Source organism: Gymnogyps californianus, chromosome 22 (assembly GCF_018139145.2).
Source record: "Gymnogyps californianus isolate 813 chromosome 22, ASM1813914v2, whole genome shotgun sequence".
Lineage (NCBI taxonomy): Eukaryota > Metazoa > Chordata > Aves > Accipitriformes > Cathartidae > Gymnogyps > Gymnogyps californianus.
The window spans coordinates 3,167,950-3,188,996 of NC_059492.1; the positions used below are offsets into that span (position 1 = coordinate 3,167,950).

General features: G+C 48.1%; 1 protein-coding gene across 5 annotated transcripts in view; it reads right to left on the reverse strand.

The window, feature by feature from the left end:
* Nucleotides 1–21,047, reverse strand: part of EPB41 (erythrocyte membrane protein band 4.1) — a 90,441-nt gene that overhangs the window by 43,769 nt on the left and 25,625 nt on the right. For 4 of the 5 annotated variants that reach the window (XM_050909919.1, XM_050909916.1, XM_050909920.1 and 1 more), the window contains exons 2-3: nt 3,481–3,949; nt 864–1,094 (exon numbers count right to left, since the gene is read on the reverse strand). In XM_050909919.1, the coding sequence (XP_050765876.1) occupies nt 864–1,094; nt 3,481–3,942 (693 nt within the window). In that variant the 5' untranslated portion in view covers nt 3,943–3,949. The remainder of the gene's footprint in view (nt 1–863; nt 1,095–3,480; nt 3,950–21,047) is intronic. The other variant, XM_050909917.1, reaches the window with a different exon arrangement.

The window sequence follows — 21,047 nt, forward strand, 5'->3', positions numbered from 1 at the left end:
CACAAACGGCCGGCGCTGACCTACTTGCCCAGGATCACCCAAGGTAACTGCTTTCACAAGGAGCCCTGTGCCCAGATACCCTCTCCTGGCCCATTTAGCCGGCGGGACTGGGGAAAAACAAGCTGATGGAAGTATGCTCGAATGGTAAGTACCGGATTATTAATATTCCGGACAAGTACTTCAATACTGAAATGGGGATTTCTGTTAGCTTTTTATTGCCCTGACAGCAAGACAGCCCTGTGAGAGAATGCACAAAATAAAGCAGAAGAAAAGCTCTCAGATGAAGGGGTTTGCAGTGCTGTAAGTCAACATAATAATTTTAAATTGTTTACTGCAAATATATTCAACTGCAGGCTAAACACAGCATGGTTTTCTTTACATCCAAGCTCCAGGAGTTACGTTAGCCAGCAGCCTGATAGGTGAAGGTACCTTGGGTGAATAGAAAAGCACAAATCAATTTGACAACCCATTTTATTCAAAAGAAAGGAACAAAAGATATTTAGACAATCCCAACCTAACACAAAAACCTAAACTCTAGTCTGGGATACAAATGAGAGAGAAGATGAAGAGCAGCTAAGGTAACTTTTTTTTTTTTTTAAACTTCCCCCCACCTTTACAAAGCAAGGCACCCTGGAAATTGTAGAACAATAAAAAAAAAAGATTCCTAGGCACCCAGAGATTTTTACAACACACTAAATAAGTTGTTATAGCTTACAGCAAGATTGTTTTGCAGTAAAGCCTGTCATGTAATTCACTGGCAGCAAATTAGGCTCCTATTAAATCGTGTTTGCAGTGATTTTTCAAGGGGAGGAGAAGGGAGACGGAAAAGAGGTGAAGCAGAAACAAACCCCAAAAGTACTTACATCCACAGCGCACTCAAAAATGGCATCATCCAGCAAGACGACTTTGCAGTACATGTTTCTGTGTCTTTTTACCGCTTTCTGGGCAGCTTTCAAATCCTTGTCTGCTTTGGTCTCCGGAGTCTCTTGTTTTGGCTCTGGTTTGGCGCACTCTTCCTTTGCTTCCCCTCCTTCCTTGCCCCCAAGGTCTCTGCTGTCCGGCTCCTGGTCGTCCCTCCTCTCCTCCTGTGCAGGCTGAAACCCCCACATCACCCAAGTTGCAATTTAGACGCGTCAAGCAAAAAAATCATCACATGAAACAAGCATTGCATAGGTGCACTATGGGGCTGGGATCTCACCCCAGAATTAGTTATCTGACTTAAATGTGTAACCTGGGACCTGGAGCAGCAGCTTGGGTGAGCAAGGTAATGATATTAATTTTTAAAGCCCTTCAAGTCATTCTCAAGTATTCATTTAATAAAGGATGTAATAAAAAAGAAAAAAGGCTTGATTAGAGGAAATCAGGGCAGATTACATCATGCAAATCTTCATGGTCTTAACAAGAGCACCTTTTGGACTAGTAAGTTTCTCCCCTCCTAGGCAAGACACCCAGCGCACCCACTGCACGGGCCCCCGCGCTCCCACTGCCGCCCTGGGTGATGGGCTTTGCTCAGGCGCACCGGCCCTCAGTATGGCAGCAGTGGCATTAAACCGGGGGGGGTCAGTGCTGAGATTTCACGGCCGCCTGAGCTGACTGAGCAGCTCTCTGCCACCAAAAAGGGAAGGCAGCCGTCATACCACTCTCTCTTTGCCTACTGAAGCACTTTGCGAGCCAGTTTAATTCACTAAAATAGCAGAAAGAGATGCAGTTTGGGAACAGGAGGAGGAAGGAAGCTGGGTTGTTTTTTTTTTTCCCCACTGCCATTTCAGGAGGTTAAATGAGTTCACAGGAGGCTCTGACAAGTGCTGGAAGTGGCTCGATGCAGCAGGAGCACACAGCCGCGGCAGAGGAAAAGCAAAACCCTGTCTTTTCAGCCTATCGCATCTCATGAAATCACATCCAGGCACAACTGCATGGAGGTATTTAAAAACTAAATAATGTCCACAAGCTGCTGACTTCTGTTCCAGCAGGGCCGGGACAATCAGGGCAGGGAATCAGTCAAAGCTCGTAATGCCCGTCGGTCAGCATTTATCAAACAGGCAGCACCTCACAAATGCTTTCACAGCAGAAATATCTGCCGAGTGTCACAGTTCAAAAAGCCACTGACGTTGATCTAAAATAAGAACTAAAAAAAAAAAAAAAAAAGAAGCACAAATGCTTCGCCTGAAATGAACAGCCCATGGTGAAGGAAGGCTGTGGCTGCACACTCACATGCACTCAGAAGCAGCAAATCAAAGTTAAACAGAGACAGAAATCATGCATTTCCTCTTCAAGACACAATTTCTGGGCTGAAATCGCATGAAAATTTCCAGCTCCTCCCCATTCTGCTAATCCCAGCCCTCAGAGGGACAAAACACGAGCAGAGATCATCCCATGGTTTTCACAGGCTCAGAAATTTGGGAAAAGAAAGAAAAAGGTGTTACATACTACCTTCTCTACAACTTTGTAATTTTAAGGAGGTGGATTTACAATTACTGCCTACAGTTGGCAATGCTCTAACTTGCAAAGTATTCCTCCAAAAGTCAGAGTTTGCAGATATGTGACACCTCTCTGGAGCCCATTCAAACTTAAGGCAGCAGGGTAAGTAATCCAGATTTTACCAGGAATGTGCTATGACTCCAGCAATACACACAGGTTAGTTGGGTTGTAAGAAATCCCCATCTCAGGAGAAGGGGCACCTGCCTTTCTCTAACTCCGGGCAGCCGCACTTGTAACGGCAGGGCTGCAATTACCCAAGGAGTAAGAGAGGGCATCCAATACCCCCAAATCAATAACCAGCTGCGGCTTTGTGAAAGTCTCCCTGTGGGTGTCTCTGCCTCAGTTTCTACCATGCTTTAAAGACTTTAAATTTCGCATGAAAAATGACCCTGGCTGTGAAGAGTAGACATCAGACGGCTACCAGGAGCTGGGCTCAGCCCACGTGCTGTGCAGAAATCCCTGTCTACATGATGCATAAGCAGAAAATATTTGTATTTGGCAGGCTCAGCACCAGCCCGGACTGAACAGATGATCAAGTCCTAAAATGCCACGCTTGCGCTCCCTGAAGTTGAAGAAACCCTTTTCCAAAGCCACGTCCTCTTGCAATCTCCACCTCACACCGCTGACCTGCCTTTATTCTGCACACACCAAGGACATCCCAACGAGCAACCACTCTGTCGTGAATTATGAATTTGAACCCTAGTTCTGACGTGACTTCCAGGCCTCAGCAGAGTAAAGAGTCAGCATGGGGCATTTTAAGTTATGCTGTGAAGTCTGAGCACAATTTCAGGAGCAGGTACTTTGCAGGACAGTCTGATACAGGAATGCAAGAGTGGGAAGTACGCAATGCAACACAGGGAGCTGACAAAAGCCTTTTTAGCACCTCATGAGTTTTTCTGATCAAGCTTACCATCCTAGGATATGAAGTTTTTATTATTTGGGCTAAAAAGACACATTTTCAAGAACAGAAGGGAGCACACCACACAGAGCTGGGTGTTTTACCTGTGTTTCTGCACTGCTTAAGGAATGGAGATCTAGTGATGGATCGGTTTTGAGCTCAGGCTCAGGAGCTGCAATTGGGGCTTTCACCAGGATGTCTTCATCAGAGCTGGCTCCTAATCCCGGGTCTTTCTGGTCACCTCCCGCCTCTTTAGGAGCATCAGTGTCTTTGTCCTCTTCGGACACCTGAGACTTGGGCCTCCTGAGAAAGGATGAGAACAGGCGGGAGAGACCCCGGCCCTCAGAGGAACGGCGCTCCTTCTTGCTCTGCTCCTCGTGCGTGGGCGTATCGCCGTTGGAGGCTTTCTGCTTCTGCCCCGCTGCAAGCTGTCCCTCCGACGTCTGCTGAGCCCCTTCCTCTAGGGAAGCCTCTTGCTTTTGTGTTTCAGCAGCTCCTTCCTCCTCCTTGGCTTGCTGCTGCTCCGAATTGTCAGCATCCGCCGCTAGACTCTTCTCTGTTGTCATGATGATGCTGTAAGAGAGGTGCAAAAGGTCTCAAAATCAAGAGCTTTCCAATATTTAAGTCTGTGTTAAGCTATTCAAACCAAGCCACAAGCACAGACACACCATGTTCCCCAGTCATACCACCTTGTCCCACAAACTCCAGCCTACATTAACAGCAAACAAATCATTCATTTTGCTAAGGTTTGCTTTGATAGAAACATCTCTATCGACGTTTGTCCATGCATCTTTCTCCATTTGGAGAACACTGACTCGAAACTGCTAAATGCCCTGGCACCAGGTCTGCAGCCTGACAAGAGCAAATGATTAAAAAATGGAAACAAGATCAGGGAAAGGGGAGGAGATGGCAGAGGGTCTTGCTCCACAGGGCTGTCCTGAGGTCCTCTCTTCCTCCAAGTCCCTGTTCCCCTCTGGCAGCACTGGCTGTGGGAGCGGAGCAGATGAGGACACGACCGTGACCAGGCAACCTTCCTCCTACCACGCCATGCCAAAACCCCAGACAGCCTGCGACGGCTTGCAGCGTTACAGCATCCTTCTCCACTACTGCAACTGGAAGGAGAAATCTGCTTGAGAGAAAACTCATACAGCCAACGAGAGTCAAAAATTGCACAGCCACAAATTTTAACAGCTGCTCACTTCTAAATGTCCCTGAAAGAGGCCACAGATCCTCACCATGAACTACAAAGGGGATATCTAAGCACAATGAACCACCCTGCTGCTCTGCTCGGGACAGTAATCATCAGTGTTGATCACCTACGTTGATCTGCACGAGGCAGGTCCAGTGGAGCCAAGCAGGCTTCAGGATTCACAAGATCTTTGCATTGCACACTGGAAAAATGTAAAATGAAAAGGCTTCCAAACAATCCCCAAAATGGAGAGCAGATTTCTTCAGAGCCTGTGCTATTAAGCTGATGCAATGTTTATTTCAACTTTAGCCTGGGCTGTTGACACAAAAAGATGGAAATCACATGAGAAGAATATCTATTTAAGGTATAAAGAGGACCCAAAATAATCATGCTTTAGAGAGGATAGAACTAATCTTTGCGCGTTGCATCACACGTATCTGCAGCAATAAACTGCCACTGCTTAGACAGAGCAAATAGCATATAATCCAATATGCCTTTCAATCCCCCCAGCCCAAGCCTCGGCATACAAACATTTGCTCAAAATACACACTTAAAATTAAGAAACATTTCAAGATGTCACCCTCCTACATATTGCATTCAACAACTTTAATTTAACTCATCCTGATTGCCAAAATAACCAGAGTGCTTGACAGAGTAAAGCCCTCCTAGCTCTCCCAAGTACTCTTCCCCTGCATTTAATGCAAAAGCTTAATATTATTCTTAAAGCTGTGGTTAAAACAAAGCAGCATTAGAGACCTTCACTGAATTTGTTTCTCCAGCAATGAAATTCTCCTGAGTTTACAAGGTTTGTTTTGGTTTGGATTTCGGGTTTTTGGTTTTTTTTGCAAGGAGGGCTTTTGGAAAAGCAGGGACCCCACAGGGTCTGTGCTCCCATTGGAGTGATTCAGAGCAGTATCAGATTTGAGACAAGCTCTCTGAACTCTTTGAAACCTCTTCGCTTGGACAAGCCCCACCAGCCAGCTCTGGGACGAGCTGCAGGGCCCATTTCAGCCCGGTCTCCTGCAGAAGCCAGGTTTACTGCCTCATGCCCTACACACCATCTCCCCTCAGTGAGCTGCTCTGGGTTTCTCCAAACCCAACAGAGAGGTGGAGGCCACTGAAACGGCAGCTTTCTACCCGCACTGAGAAAACGGGCATCCAAGCAGACAGCCTGCACGAGCATCTGCGGGCACCTGATGCACCAGGGACATCACAAGGCGAAGACACTGCCAAAACCCAGCAGTGGCAAGGCTCCGAGCTAGATGGAGATGCAGGTGTGCAGAAAACCACACTGCATCGGTTCTCCTCCTCCAGCGCTTTGCATGGGAGAAGACAGGACAGCTTGGCATAGCCCAACCAAGGCAGCAAGAGCACCCAAGGGTAATTCTCCAAAACGCTGTTGAGTCGGGCATTATGTCACTTCATTTCCCCAGAAGTCTTGCAGGAGTTTGTTTTTGCAAGATTATCACAGAACAGGCTCCACGAGAAAGCTGTAAAATCCAAGTTAAATGAAAGGCTATGGCAGATTCACGCAGCACCCAGCTGGCTCCCACCACCACCACCCTCGAGGAGGGTGCAGCTTCATGCCTGCTGCTCGCTTCAGGAGGAAAGCAAAAAAAAATCCGCAACGCTCAATCTCCTTCTCCCCTAACCAGAAACATCTGCAGTTCAGTTCAGGAGAGGTTTTGAAGGGGCTGTGCACTCACCGGCGGGGCACAGGGCTGCGATCGGGTTGCAGATGGCAGCACGTGGGTGACTTGCCCCTGCAGCTCTTATTGCTGTTTCTGTTCCTCCTACGATCCCTTGCTAGGGATGCTGCTGGCCCCGTTAGCAACACACGGCTCTGTCTGCAGAGTCACCCCAGCCACCATGCAGCCAACTCATGCTCGCGACAGCTCTCCAAAAACTCCTGGAGAAGCTACAAGGCAGTGCAGGGAGCAACAAGCTACGTTCAGCCCAACACACATCACCCCGATGCCATGATGCAGGACAGACTCGCCACAGCCAACTCCCAGGGCGAAGCTCTTGAAGCCCCAACACGCACAGACAGAGCGGGATGCACACATTGCAAGACTGGTCCCACCACGAACGCACGAACATAGCGAGCGCCCTTTTGCACCAGCTGCCAAAGCAGTCTGCTTTGTAGTTGCTTCCTGCTGTGTTTGTTTTGAATAAATACATTTGTAAGAATCATCATCAAAACACACACTGGATGCACGTTGCTCTCTTAAAAATAAAAAGGCAGAACTGAGGCTCTTGCAATCCCACCTGCAGGGAGGGCACAGCTGAAGAGCAGCTCTTAACAGCCGTGGTAAACAAGAGGGACAGTCCACAAACAAACATTTCCTCTGGACATAGTTTTCTCTCTTTAAATACCAACATTTCTGGAACAAGAAATACTTGTTTGGATTTCAAAGCCACAGTCACGGACCTTTCCTGGCGCGGGAAGGTGGGTCTCACTGGCGATGAGCAAACGTCTCCGCATCTTTCCTCCATCCCCCGGGAACAACCTCGCAGCTCGCCCAGATCCCCTCGGCAGGGCTGGGGATGCGAAGATGGGCGCATACAAACCCTTCCCTTCATGGCCCTTCCCAGTAAACATTTAATAGCAGCAGCCAGCACCAATAACTCACTGAGTGCCTACAAACATCTTGCTGCAAGACCCAAGTGTGCTTCTCCGATGCATGAGCTCACGGCTGGTTCCCTCCCTTTGAAGTTTTATGTTCAGAAATGGTTTCCTAAGCTCTCGACCAAAAGCAAAGAGATTTGTAAGTGAGCAACACAAGAGAGAGGCCGTATTATTTAAAAAAAAGCACCTTTGCTGCACAGAGATGTTTCCTAAGTAGTGTTTTGTTTCCAACCCAGCCCACAGCAGAGCTGACACGAAGAGCAAGGTTCCCGCTTTGCTGCTGTTCAGCACGTTATCTGGAGAGAGCACTGCCCACAGCCAAACCACAAGCAGGTTTTTATTTAAATTAAATTTTCTTCCATCGCTATTTCACAAGGCAATTCTGCAGAGCCTGCAGGTGCCTCGGGAGCTCCCTGGACGCTGGAGGAGGATGCTCTGCTCTTGTAGGAGCACCCAAGCAGCGCTGCTCACCTCCTGCTCTGAGCTGCCATGCTTGTAAATGCTGGATTTGGGGTTTTTTTTCTGGTAGAGGATGAGGGTTTGATGCCAGACAGCCTGTAAAAGGCAGGCTCTTCACAACTGTAGTGTAGAGAAAGCGTTTAACACTACGGAAATAAGCAAATCACAGCAAAACTTAGATATGATCCCACGTAGAGATTTCCGAGCAAAAATCTCATCAGAAAAGAGTTCAAGTATGTATTTGTATTTAAGCATTTTTAAGTTTAAGAACATGCTACTCCAGACAAGAAGACTTTAGCAACAAGAAGCAATCTGAAAAGCAGGTAATTAAACACACCCAGAGCAGCCTGTGAGGAGAAGACAAATAGGCTTCTCCCCCGCGAGGAGACCCGCACTGCAGGTCGACCTCCCCACCGACAGCATCCCCCTTCACCTGCACCAGATCAGCCCCCAGAAGAGGACCTGGACCTCCTCGTGTCCCACAGCACCACCAGGAACGTCAGTGCCTCGGTGATGAAGAGAAAGCCCCGCACAGCTCCTCTTGAAAGGCATCAGCAACTCTGAACACCAAACATCAAAGCAAACCGCTACACGGGCACCTTATGAACCTGCTGTCCCCTGCAGAGCAGACCCTCCAGGCACCCAAATATCCCGAGCCCCCCCCAATCTCAGGGCTCACCCCCCTGTTTCCGTCCAAGGACATGGCTGTAGGGAGCACACAACATCTCTGCAGGCTCGTTGTCACCTACACACTCACCCTGCTTTTCTGCATCAAAATCCTTTAAACAAAACAGACTTAAGGCTTAAAAGGAGTATAATGGCTCATTGCTCATCCTGTTCCTAACATCCACGATTTGATCCAACACCAACTAATATCTGGTGAGGACAGCAAAACTCGGTTTCAACCCCACAGCGCTCCACGGGCTCTGCTCTTGCAGACGTCAAAAGACAACCACCCTCCAAGTCAAACCATTCCCCTTTTCCAGCCTGCACACATGCACAATGATTTATCTAAAATACAGATTTTAGAGTAGCTCAACAGATCCCAACAGCTCCTTGTCGAGAAAGTCTTCAAGCCTGGAGGATGCCGAATTACTCACTCGCTGCTGCGCCTGTGCTCCCAGAAGGTTGTCATTAAGTGATGGTGCGTTAGTTCTCTGGAAATAACAATGCTGCTCGGTTGGGTTGTTTCGTGACAAGTTACAGAGGCTCAAAGAAACACTAATATTTAGAGACACGTCTACCACTGTCTCCTACCTGTCAGCGTGCTCCAGTCTCTCTTATTTAGGCACACAAATAAGTGTAGTAATAGTAAAATCTAACTTATTCCTGCTTCTAAGCCTGGAAAAACGATTTATAGCTCACACCATAACTTATATCAATTCCCAGTGTTTTAGTCTTTCAGAGAGAGAAGAAAAAGGACCGTCCACCAGGAAGGTTCATTTCTCGGAAACACAAACCGTTCCACAGCGATGCCCAACACCAGATAATGGTAATCACGCTGCTGGAACAAACTGTCTTGACCTTCCTACCCAAAAATGCGTGGCTTCGCCAAATGTTACTGCTACAGCAAGAGCTGGAGACAACGATAAGAGAGAAATTTCTGCTAAAAATAGGCAAAAAATCAAATAGTTTCAGCAACAGCGTGTTTTTTTTAAATGCGTTCCTTCCCATTTCGTAATGTGTGTGAAAAGCACACAATTCACCAGGGAAACTACGCAGAACATTGCTTCGAAATAGACAGCACAGGCTGAAAATTCCATTTGTTTCAAGATCTGGTGCATGTGCAACAAACTTGCGTCTGCGGGTGGGAGAGGAGGAAAGTGCAACCACCACAAGCACGACTCGTCCCATGCATGTGTTCGAGTTACGTATCCTACACATGATTTTTACTACAGTTAAAAAAAACATAGCAGAGAGCTGTTTGTTTGGGGTTTTTTTAAACAAAATAAGAAATTCAAATGCAATAAAATAAGCGTCTCAATAAGAAATTCAAACAACTTTAAAATACTGTAAAGCACCAGAACCTTTCAAAATTTATTTAATATATTTTATTAGAGGAATAATTAGCGCTGGCATTTTACAGCCCCTGTTAAGAATTAACGTGCATCACCTTTTTGTGCCGGTACTTTGGGTCCTGAACAAAAGGGATGCTGTCACTCAGCCAGCAACATTGCCTTACCCGGAGAGTAACAGGAGACTTCAGGAGCCTCATCGAACGGGGGAAAAATAATCCACCCAACACAACACAGATGGCACATTGCAACCGCCCGGATTTAATTCTCACCAGACCAGCCCTCGTAATCTACTGTATGTCAGCAGCACCATGCCCCTCTTTCATCTTCTGGTATCGTACAGCTTTCCTATTTAAATGAAGGCAAAAAATAGTAGCTCACCATCTGCTGAAAGCAAATCATTTATGTCAAATTGAAGACTGGGCTTATAAAATGACCTGACTAAATGGAGCAGTAAGTGCATTACAGCTGAAGGGAGCCGGGAGCTCCTCCCCTGTACCCTCAGAAATCCTCCTGGATGCTACAGAATTCCTTACGCAGGAATTCATGGGCTTTGTTCATCGGTAAAGCACTGAAATTTAAATGAAAACACGTACTTGTCACTGGAGCCTTGTCTACAGCAATGGATTTGGAAAGGCTGCCCATGTGGGACCTGTTAAGAAAACTCACTTGAACTTGGAGCAGTTGGACCCAGAAGAGAGCCATGGGGAAGGCGCATGCACCAGGCTGCCAGCAAAATAAAGCTGCTCATAGACTACCCCTCCTCGTGTTGCAGTGCAGGAGCAAATCAGTCATTTGCTAAAAAGACTAAGAAAACCATCAGTTTAATACAAATGTTGCTTCCTATTCCACAGCGAGCAGCAGAAGCAACTCCTGGGGCTCCCTTCCCCTGCTTCAACAGAGGTCAGAGCAGAAACAACAAGGTTTTGCCTTGAATGCACGGCACCTGCCGAAGCTTTCCCTCTGCAAAAACAAGTCTCCAAACCACCCCACCACACCAAACCCCGCACGGAGGAAACTGCGAGCTCAGCCTCGCAGGCAGCAGTCGCACTGAAACTCTCCTTTGCAGAAGGAGTCGGTATCTGCCCAACCTCGCGGAGGAAGGGAGGGACCCCCGGCACCCGTCCCCACCCCGCCGGCAGCTCTGGCACCTGCGCTTTGCAGATAGCATCCCCGGGGGCTGCTCTGTCCACCAGCCTCCCACGGAGGCAGGGAGCGTGGGCAGCCCAGAACGCACGAAATGAGGCAGGCGCCAAAAATCTGTGCAAATAAAAGCAGTGGGAACAGTGCAGCCCGCACGCTCGCAAGAGCACCACAAGTAAGCAGCACTTCGTCACGAGCGAGCAAAGCCAAGGACGGGCAGCCTTTGTGCCAGCAGGTCACTCCATCACAACCGCTCCTGACTTTGCACTGAAGGAATACCTAGGGTGGCGATGACAGCAAAACACAAGACGATAACGCCAGCGCCACACGTGACAACAGCCTTCCTCCTCCAGCAGCACACCGCTTGCTAAAGCAACAGTTAAACAGAAATAAGCAATAGATCTCAATCAACTGAATAGGAGGATTTTTTCCATGCATTATTCATAAGGGTTTGTTTTTTTTTTTCCTCTGCCTGAACGCAGATGTGTTTACTCACACCGTGCCTCATTTACACTCAAGGTTTAACATAACAGGGCTCATTTTCCTTCCTTACAGTTTTTCAAGTACAGGGGTAAAGCGCTTTTTGCTTTTGTCATTTTCCCTTTGGCTGTTTCCAAACCAAAGCTATAATTAGAACCCAAGAGGGACCTGCATGCTCCTTTGATAAAGAGCTGCCTGCTAGATAAATACCACCCGTGCACACACACACACACACAGGCACCTGCCAAGTACGTACCGCTGCAGCACTGAGAGCCAGAACGATGTTTCATGCTAAAAGCTCTTAACAGGCTTCATCGCCTGCTGCTGCTCTGCAGCGGGTGCCGACGGCTCCGGCTCACACGCGCGGACTGTTCCTCTGCTGTGTGCTGGGGACATCATGCTTAGCCGCTTGATTTGTAGTTATACGGCTGCAATACAATTTGCATTCATCTGAGTGCCTCAAATACATCTGCCACACCCTGGTACAACGCCCAAAATTCATTAAAAATAACCTATCGTGCCAGTTATTTTTATGTTATTAGCTGCACAATAAATACACAACATTTAAACTATCGAAGGGAACCACTTACAAGAAGGGCTGGCATGGCCTGAGTCATGCTAGGCTCGCCCTCTGCCAAGCCCAGGTAAAAGCTAGCTGAAAGCATCCTCAATCCGGGCTTTAAGCTGGGCTTACTACTTCAAGATTGCCACTGCATATGAAGGATATTTAAACAAGTTAGCACCTACACTACCCTAAGCTGATTTCAAGACCTTTTCTCCTGTAAATCAGCCATTGCTTCTCCTCCTCCTGACACCAAGACTCAAAAAATATTCAACGCAAATGAGACTCATTCTCCCCGGCAAGAGTCTGCAGTGAGGGATACCCGCAGGACAGACTGTCTAAACCAGCGCTACAAGGGTCTGCCCAGAGGCAGCAGCAGTGTAGTTTTGTTGCCGTTTTAACGAGTTGGTACCAGCCGCCAGGCTGAGTTTATTTACATGGTTTGCTCTAGCATGCTCACTGCAACCATCGAGCAACAACCAGTGAAGATGGGAGCTGCAAGGGGACAATTACCTTTACAGTAATTATCAGCAAGCCCTGAACGCTGCACTTTTAAAGTTTAATGGCCCCCACCTAGGAGCGCTGGAAGGCACTGGCCAGCTACAGATTATCCTACTAAATTCCTCAGTTCTTGGTTTTCTCAACAGGATGGCCAAGCCCCAGTTGCTTACACCTGTAGAGCAACAAAGGGGATGGAGAAGCTGGAGACCTCCTCAGCATCCACCAGCCTGGAACGACCCAGCCCCACCATGGCCACAGCCGCTGGCTCTGAAGACACGACTGGGACGGCTGCAAAAGCTTCGACAAGCCCAGGATGAATGAGTCAGCTAGCAGGGAGGTTCGTAAAGCTGAGTTTCACTGGGTGGGTACATACCACCGCAGGTATCATACTCACAGCAGCAGCAGACTGTGCTTGCTCCCAAGCAAGGGGAAGGCTCTATATTTCAGCAAGCTGCCACACTTGGGCATTCTCCCTTTTCTGAAGTCTCCTCTTCTCCTTCCAGGGCTCAGCATCACACACAGCAACACCAGGACAGGGAACGAGGAGAAATCTGTTCCCACCACAAACCTCGAGCTGTATACTCCCAGTATCACAGAAAGAATCCAACCTTACATCATCTGAAAACTCGCATGACCATGCAGCTTAGCTTTAGAAACCACTAAGAGCTAATTAAAGCCCCCCAACAAAACCAGAAGAGCCTGCAGAAGCACAAGCCCTACAAGCCCTCTCCGAGCTGGCTGCAGCTCCCAAAGGCACACAGCAACGGGGAATGCAAACTGGGATGCAGAACCCCAGCCAGCTGCTGACCTTGCCTCAAGACTAGGAACAGCAAAGCATCTTCTGTTGGCACCATGCACAGAAGGGAGGCAGGGAGACACCTGCTCCAGAAAGCTCCCCCCCCTTCCCCCCCCCCCCCCTTTTTTTTTTTTTAAATAGTGCAGGTGATAAGTTAGCTAAAACTCTGCACCATTCCCAGAAAAGCAACACAGGGGACGATCCCACTGTGCATCTCCGGGCTCCTGCCTGGGCCCAAGGATAGCAGGCAAACACCCAGCGCCATTGAAAGCCTGGGTGCAACCATGTTCTCAACCAGACCTGGTCCATGGGTAATCAATCAACGGGCAGGCCTGCAAACCAGTCATTCAGATGTTTTCCCAAATACTTGTACCCAGGAGTCAGATGCTGTCTGTAAAGCCTCAAGGTATTGACTCAGTTTGACTGGGACAAACTCAAGTGCCACCAGGGCCCCAGAAGGATGTTGCCCCAGCGAATGCAGCGTCATGTATTACAGAAGAGCACTGCACGTCCCAGGCATGCACTCGGACACTGAACACCACCTCCAAAAGGATGGTTTTCTTCCCAGCTTTCCTGCTCATGATGCTCAGTGACCCCAAAGTCACCCTTCCCCCTGGGGCGGCTTCACAAGCTGGAGAGCAAAGGAGAAGATGGTTCCTGGAAAATCACAGCAGGCATTGCAACACCTCCCGCGCGGAGGGTGTTCCCCCAGCAGCCCTTCAGGGATCCTGCACCCGCACGGCATGCAACACCTGCCTGGAGTCAAATACGCAATGGGAGATCATAGTGTCAGGATTAGTGAGATATCCTCATTGGCAGTCCCCATCCCACAACAAAGTCGTTCTTCTCTTAGCAAGGCCAGGGAGAAGCCCGCATTGAGCACAGCTTTGTAGTACTTCCATTACACAACGTTCACTGTCCCAGATTTGCCACAATACTGCCCGTTTCGTGCATGCAAAAGCACCTCACGGATGCCTGAAGGTCCTGCCCTGTGTCCAGCACCTCGTACACACACCTCGCTTCTGCTTCTATGCAACAAGATCCCGCACCACTGTCTCAAACAGCCAAGAGCTGGTGACGGGTACCGAGACGGTGGGGAGACACCGGGACACCAACTCACCATGGGGTGGCACGACGGTGACCTCCCTGAGGCTGCATTCCAGCGTGGCTGGCAGGGGATGAAAATCCTCCCATCCCCACCAGGAACAGAAACCAAATGGGAGGGAGAGCGAAGCAGCAATTAAGTAACAACTTCTGCGCTCAGCAGTCAATTATGCACAAATTACAGAGCGGCTCAGTCCTGACACCCTCCCCAGAGCTGCTCCTTTCGGTACCCGATGCGGCTGCAGCAGAACCACCCTACCCCAAGACTTGGCCTCCCAGCCATTTCCACCAGCCTGTCTGTTTGTTTTTTCCACCTAGCAGTGAAATCAGGCAGCTTTAGTTTTTAATCCCCTTAATTAGGGGTGTGCAGCAGTCTTCATTCCTTAATTACATCCATTGACACATCTGACGCAACACATTTACAAACAACCATTTTCACTGGAGATGGCTTTGAATCAAAATTGCCGTCTTTCCCACATTGGCTGTGCTGTGTCGCCGACGGGGAGAAGACACAACCCGGCTTTGCGGATGCTTTAACAAGACACACTCACACACAGCTCGGAAATGCGATTTTCATTAAATAATCACCTGTTTCTTTGGCAGGATTTAAGCACAAGGTGACTACGGCGCTGAGAAACCACTGGCAGTCTGCTCGAAGCAGCAGAGTGGGAGCACAGCTATTAAAAGTTTGCAGCAAAAAAGTTACCATTTCAGGCAATACTCTCAATATTGACCCACAGGACAGACGGACGATATCTCAATGCCCAACTCGGTTATTTTGGTACATCGGCCTTTCGGTAGCTCGGTTAAAGGCGGACAACGGCACGCTTCATTTCAGTTGCTCAGCTGTCAGGAATCCCTTTGATCCTCTGGGAGAGCAAATACCCAGCGAGCACTTTATTACCACCACTTCTGCTGCCGAACCAAAATAATTACGCTGACACCTTCTGCCTGCCCACGGAGCTATTATTGCGTTATTCCACGGGGTGCCTGTGTTCACTCTTGCTTTGAATTACTACACCGGACTCCCATCCTAATGCACTAATAGCTCACTAGGACGCGGCAGCTGAGCTCCAGCGTGCAGCCTGTCCTATCAGCGATAGGAAATAGTAAGCAGGATATTAAATATCATCTTGGGGGGAAGGGAGAGCATTGATTTAAAAAACAGGAAGGAAGATAACATGGCATTGCGAGTTTATTTCCACGGCTGGAGACCCAAGTAAGCATCCTCGCTGGTCCCCGCAGCACCCTCTGCTCAGCTCCTGCATCAACCCTCCTGCTCACGGTTGTTGCAATCATTTGCATGGAGGAAATGTGCACAAATGTTGCTTTCTTCAAACTACAGAAAGGAAAAGGAAGCTGCGTTCACCCTCAGTACCTGCAGGGAGGGGGTCAGAAACACACTGTGCACCCACATTACAGGGGCTGTTTGTTTATATTTTCGGTTGCTGCCTTCCTTTCTGCGCTCGATGGGTTGGTATGGGAAAGGTTTTGTAGGTTTTGATTTCATTGAACAAACACTAGCACTGCCATGTTTAAACAGTTCTTGAGAGGTATTTTTTACTTCTTCAACTCCCACCCTTGCCATCCAGCACACTAGGAGGACAGTATTAGTGCTGAGTCTCATACTGGTGTTCCTGGATGACCCTTGTATTTCTGAGTAACACACTGCAGCACCTTCTTCTCCAGCCACGCTTAATTCTGCTGATCCAAACATCGCTCCCCCAGGAGTCCGTACACTGCTCGATGGACAAGATGCACTAAAAGGATCTCTCCCACCCTCCTGTACGGCTGCACTAGACCTGCTCTCCCCACCACCACCCCACTGATCCCCTCCTACCTTCTCCCCGCTCCCGGGGACTGCCCAGGTCCCCCCTTCCCCAGCCTGCTCACACCTTTCCCCCCACAGCCCTTTTAACCTTCTCCCTTTCATTCTGCATTAAACGCCACACCGAGAGAAGCTTAACGGCCCCGAAGGCATTAAGGAGAGCCTGGGTGTAAAGACAGGCGGGCAGACCGCAGGCATGCATGCTGGGAAACCGGGGCATCGCTTTGAAGTTGTAAGCCAGCTTTCTCTGCTCCCACCGGTGCCGACACACACCACCGGTGCCGATACACACCACCATGGCACAGCCGGCACGCTGCCAGCCGCTGTCCAGCTGAGAAGACAACAGCAAACAGCTCACAACTTTTTAAACGTTGCAATTTGAGGGGGGGGGGGGGGAAGAAGAGCCCTGCAAGACAACGTATTTCCTTTAGCAGGGATAAAGCGCAGGCAGAAAAGAGAAAGCAGCTGGTTTAAATATCTCCCTGTTAGAATAAATTGTAGCTGAGGCTAGCACTGCTTTCTGGATAAGCTATTGGTCTTGTGTACACAATTTAGCATCCCATTGATACTTATTTTACAAGTTAGGTCTCAGAATAATCCCTACTCTATTCAAAGCGTGCGCATGTGTGTGCACGCGCACACACCCAACAATACAAAGGCGGTATGAATAACTGCGTGTTTTTTTGGAGAAGCTTTGCTTATTTTTCCCTTTTTTATATTTAAATCCCAGTTGTGCAATTGCCTCGCGCAGCTGAAGCCTCATTGAGCCCAACGCTGCTTCATCCAGCTGAAAGCTCCACAGACTCATGAGGACTCAGCATGGCTCGGGTATTTATCAAGTATCAAAACCACAAGAAAATTAAGAATAAAACTTATTTATCCTCAGTATTTTGGACTCAAAACCTACTGGTCTTGTCCTACACCCAGTACTGAAGACTGAATGGAGAGCCCCAGCTCAAATTATGCTGCAAAAGGGCTGCGAGTGCCACAGTCGCAATACCAGACAAGTGAGCTACTCTTTTCACTGTGCTGCTGACAGCAGGAGCCACACAACAATATTGCTGAAATCCACATTCATGCAGCACAAGGGAATAAAATGCCACACAAATCCTCTTTTCTGCAAGCTCTGTTGATATCATTGTTCGGGCTAAAACTGCCATGAGAAGACCCTTCAAATGAGGCCAGAGCGAAAGAGTGGAGAGAGCAAAAAGCATCGGTGAGCTCACCCAGGCTCCCCGGCCAGGCAGCTCATGCCAAACCTGCTCTTTATTCCTCTAATAAATATATTCTTAAACCACCTCCTCTGCGCTTCCTTCAGGTTCTCTTTATATATATACAAGCTGAAGGTAAATGGTCGCCTGTTCCTCTGTAAGATGAAAATAATGAACATGCAAACAAGGTCTGACCAGGGTTCAGCTCACTCCGAGGCACCTCCTCGCCGGTGTAAGCTGTTAGCAGGGCAGTACAGAAAATGAGAGTAGAGAAAAGCCACACCAGCTCCGGAAAGCAGGTTGGTTTTTGCAGCCCTCGCAGTGGCAAGAAGTGTGGTTTAAGAGTAAAAAGCAAAGCAAAGACAGAAACAAAGGTAATGAGCTGGTCTCCCATTTAGGACGTCGGTGCACACACGCACAGCAGCCTGAGTTCATTCCAGCTCCCCAAACTAAACAAGGTGCAAAAACCATTTAGCAGTGAATTACAACTCCACATCAAGAACATTCCATCATCTTATTCCTAAGCAAGGGACATGCTTAAAAAATACCTGCCTTACTGGGTGGTGTCCCCTCTTCAGCACCGGGGGAAGGAGGAGAGGAGCCTGCCCCTGCTCTGCGTCTGCACGTTTCGGTTTCACTGGGTTTGCTTTGAAGCACGCCTGCGTTCAGCACGGACCTCGCTCGCAGATGCTCGCGGAGCACGTCATTGCCATGTGGATTTGCCGTTTCCCAGGCATTTTACCTGCTGACATTACGACTGCAAGCCTGTTTGTTTTATTTAACCATGCTCCTACTCTTAAGCTACCATCCAATTACTGCTCCCAATTACTCGGCGCTCAAGAGCCAACATTAATTACAGAGTTCCCTGCGCACGAGGTTGCTGCCGGCTGCGCTGCATGGAGTTGGAGGCACTGCTTCAAACCCGCCAGCACCCAGGACCAGCCTCTCCTCTGGGAAAAGAAACAGAGATTCCCGGTCTCGGTGGCGGACTAAACAGCCCTGAGCAAGAAGAGCAGCTTTGGTGAAACAGCGGATGAGCAGAAGGTCATCATAGCCTCAATGCCCAGATCTCAGCAGCCTCTGCCAGCCCCTCGGATCCCCCGCGCATCCACAGCACTAAATGTCTGTTTTCTTCTTTGGGATTCAACAAAAAAAAGCACCAGTTCAAGACTGGGGACGTTAACCTGGAAATCTCCAGGATGTGGGGCATACATCACCATCAGCAGCCAGCACCGTATAAATTCATGCAAGTTGCAAGTGCCTTTGGCAAACCATTCAGAAAAAGGAGGATGGAGACCCCAAACTCCCCAGACTATGGGAGAAATGCCTGAAAACCATCTCCTTCCAAGCACGGGTCACTTTAAACCATGAGCTGAGCCTGTTCAGGCATTAACACCGGACCTGGGAGGTAAGACCCAAACCAACTCCCTGTTGCAGAGCCCAGGGACAAGGGAGCACAGCGCGAGCCTTAGGAAACGGCGCAGAATGACCCTTTGCAGCTTGTGAAGCCTTCACGAACACACTGGCATCTGCAGACAGCGGCGCAAGAAGTTGTTTTGCAACTCACATTGCTCAGATTTAATAATCACCTCGGTGCAAGACATCCTTCTGTCGGATTTTGAGAAAGGTCCCGTAAACTTTGGTCTCTTTTTTGCCTTTCTACAAATAGATAGCGATTGCACAAAGGACTGATGCAGTGCCACTTGTGTGAAACAGCCACATGCCAGAAGGAAACATCACTTTACCCCAATTATCTACTTATTTTTTAATTTAATATTAGATTTTTTGCAAAACGTGTGTTTCTCTTTGCATGGTGCAGTGCACTTTCAAAGTGTTTCACGAACAGCACTGCAAAACTCATTCTTGACAACAGCAGGGAAGGTCAGTGCTAGACTTCTATATATACAAGAGAAAAAATAAAATGGTAAATAGCTCTTCTCTGTGCTTCATTTCTGCTCCCAGCCCTTGCCTACCTTCCCGAACACAAGTTTTTTGACAAAGACCCCTCCTGTTGCAGGTTTACTCAGCAGCAGAGCTTGGAGACCCTGCTGGACCACGAGCAGGGGACACGGTGGTGGCATGAACTGCTCACATCAGGGATGTGCCTGCATGGGGACATGGGCAACGTGGACAACTCATGCACATCTGGGACCACTTCGGTCGAGTACTTTGGGGCAGCAGAATGTGCCTTTCTAATCCACAATATATTTAATATTAAGAGCGGCAATTAAATCAATTAGTGGTCACCCAGTGAGCTGCTAGTTTACCAAAGGAGCTCATTTTAAGCAGCAAAACCAACTTCCAGCATGGTTTAAAACAGGAAGATGCTACACAAACATGAACATGCTCGTGCCATCAGGAATTAGGCAACGGCTGCGTAGGCTTTTACTGCATATACCAAACACTCTTGTTTAATAAGAGATGGGTGGATCTCAGATTTCGAACAAAAAGCACACATCCCCATTTACAGTGATTCAACCAAAAAGACAGTCCGCCTACTAAAATGCAAGCGCCACATCCATTTTTCCTCGTAGCAAGTGCAGATCACATATATGATCACTGCAATCCTACAAAGCCGTAAGGGGCCGCAGCGGGTACCACACTGGCTCATTACTTGCGCGACAAACTATCAACTTAACAATCAAATATCTGCAGTGTTCCAAGCTGAATTTTTTCCAATTTGCATTAAAAAAAAATATATAATTCACTGCTTGGAGCAGCAAAGACAGATTTTTCTTTAAAAGAGAGCAAAACATTTCAAGCATTATCTCCCAAAGCACCATTAAAAGAGCTCATAGCTGCCAATACCAAGAGGTCTGGATCTTTTTGTGTCTTGGAGTCAACCCTTAATTTTAAGCTTGTACAAAGCCTGGGGATCTCCCAGGTTGTCTTCAAGAAACTCGCCCCATCCTGAGCTCTAGTGACTCATTCCCAAACATCTCTGACTCGCAGCATCCGAACTGGTTGCACCCATGAAACACCTTGTGACTAGGCAAAAACACAGTAAATGGGTGGGAAAGCAATGCAAGGAGATTAACTCAGAAAACCAGATGAAAACTGCACATTCCCCAGTTGCTGTTTCCTCCGGAGAGGAGGAACCAAGCGACTGCTGGGCTTGGCTGACGTAGGGATGTTGACGACGACGAGACGATGCTCGACTTCGCGGGGTGCAGTTGGCTGCACTTCTGCACTGTTTTCATAAATCCCCAATGTTGTTGCTCCATTAGAAAAGCTCTGATGATGTTTTCCAACTGAAGGAATACAGAGAGGCTGGTGCTTTCCTCCACTTGTTTTTTGTTTTAAAGAAATGTCTCAAAATATTTTCTCAGGAAGTGTTTCTGCTGAAGTGGATCAGGGTATTCAACAGAGGAAAAAATAAGCAGACCCTTAAAGTACACAGGAACAACTCACCCACAAACCTCGTACTTCAGAGATGCACGGCTGCAACTGCAGTCTATGTCCTCTCCACCCCCAGCTAGATTATGATAAAGTTTATTAGAACAGGTGTTTTTAGTGGAAAAAATAAATGTTCTTCACCTATCCTAAGATGTTTTTCTAGTGGTAAAGCTGAAGTGTTACAAAAGTTACAATTAATCAAACTTTAGTTTCAGTATAACTAATCACTACTTGGTTTTTTGCCAGAGTCAGAAGTTTCAGAAGGTTAAACTGTTTGCAAAACAAGCACAATCTCCTGACAGTTTTTCAGTTGATTTTATAGTTAATGCATCAAAAGGGCACAGTTCTTTGTTTCCTT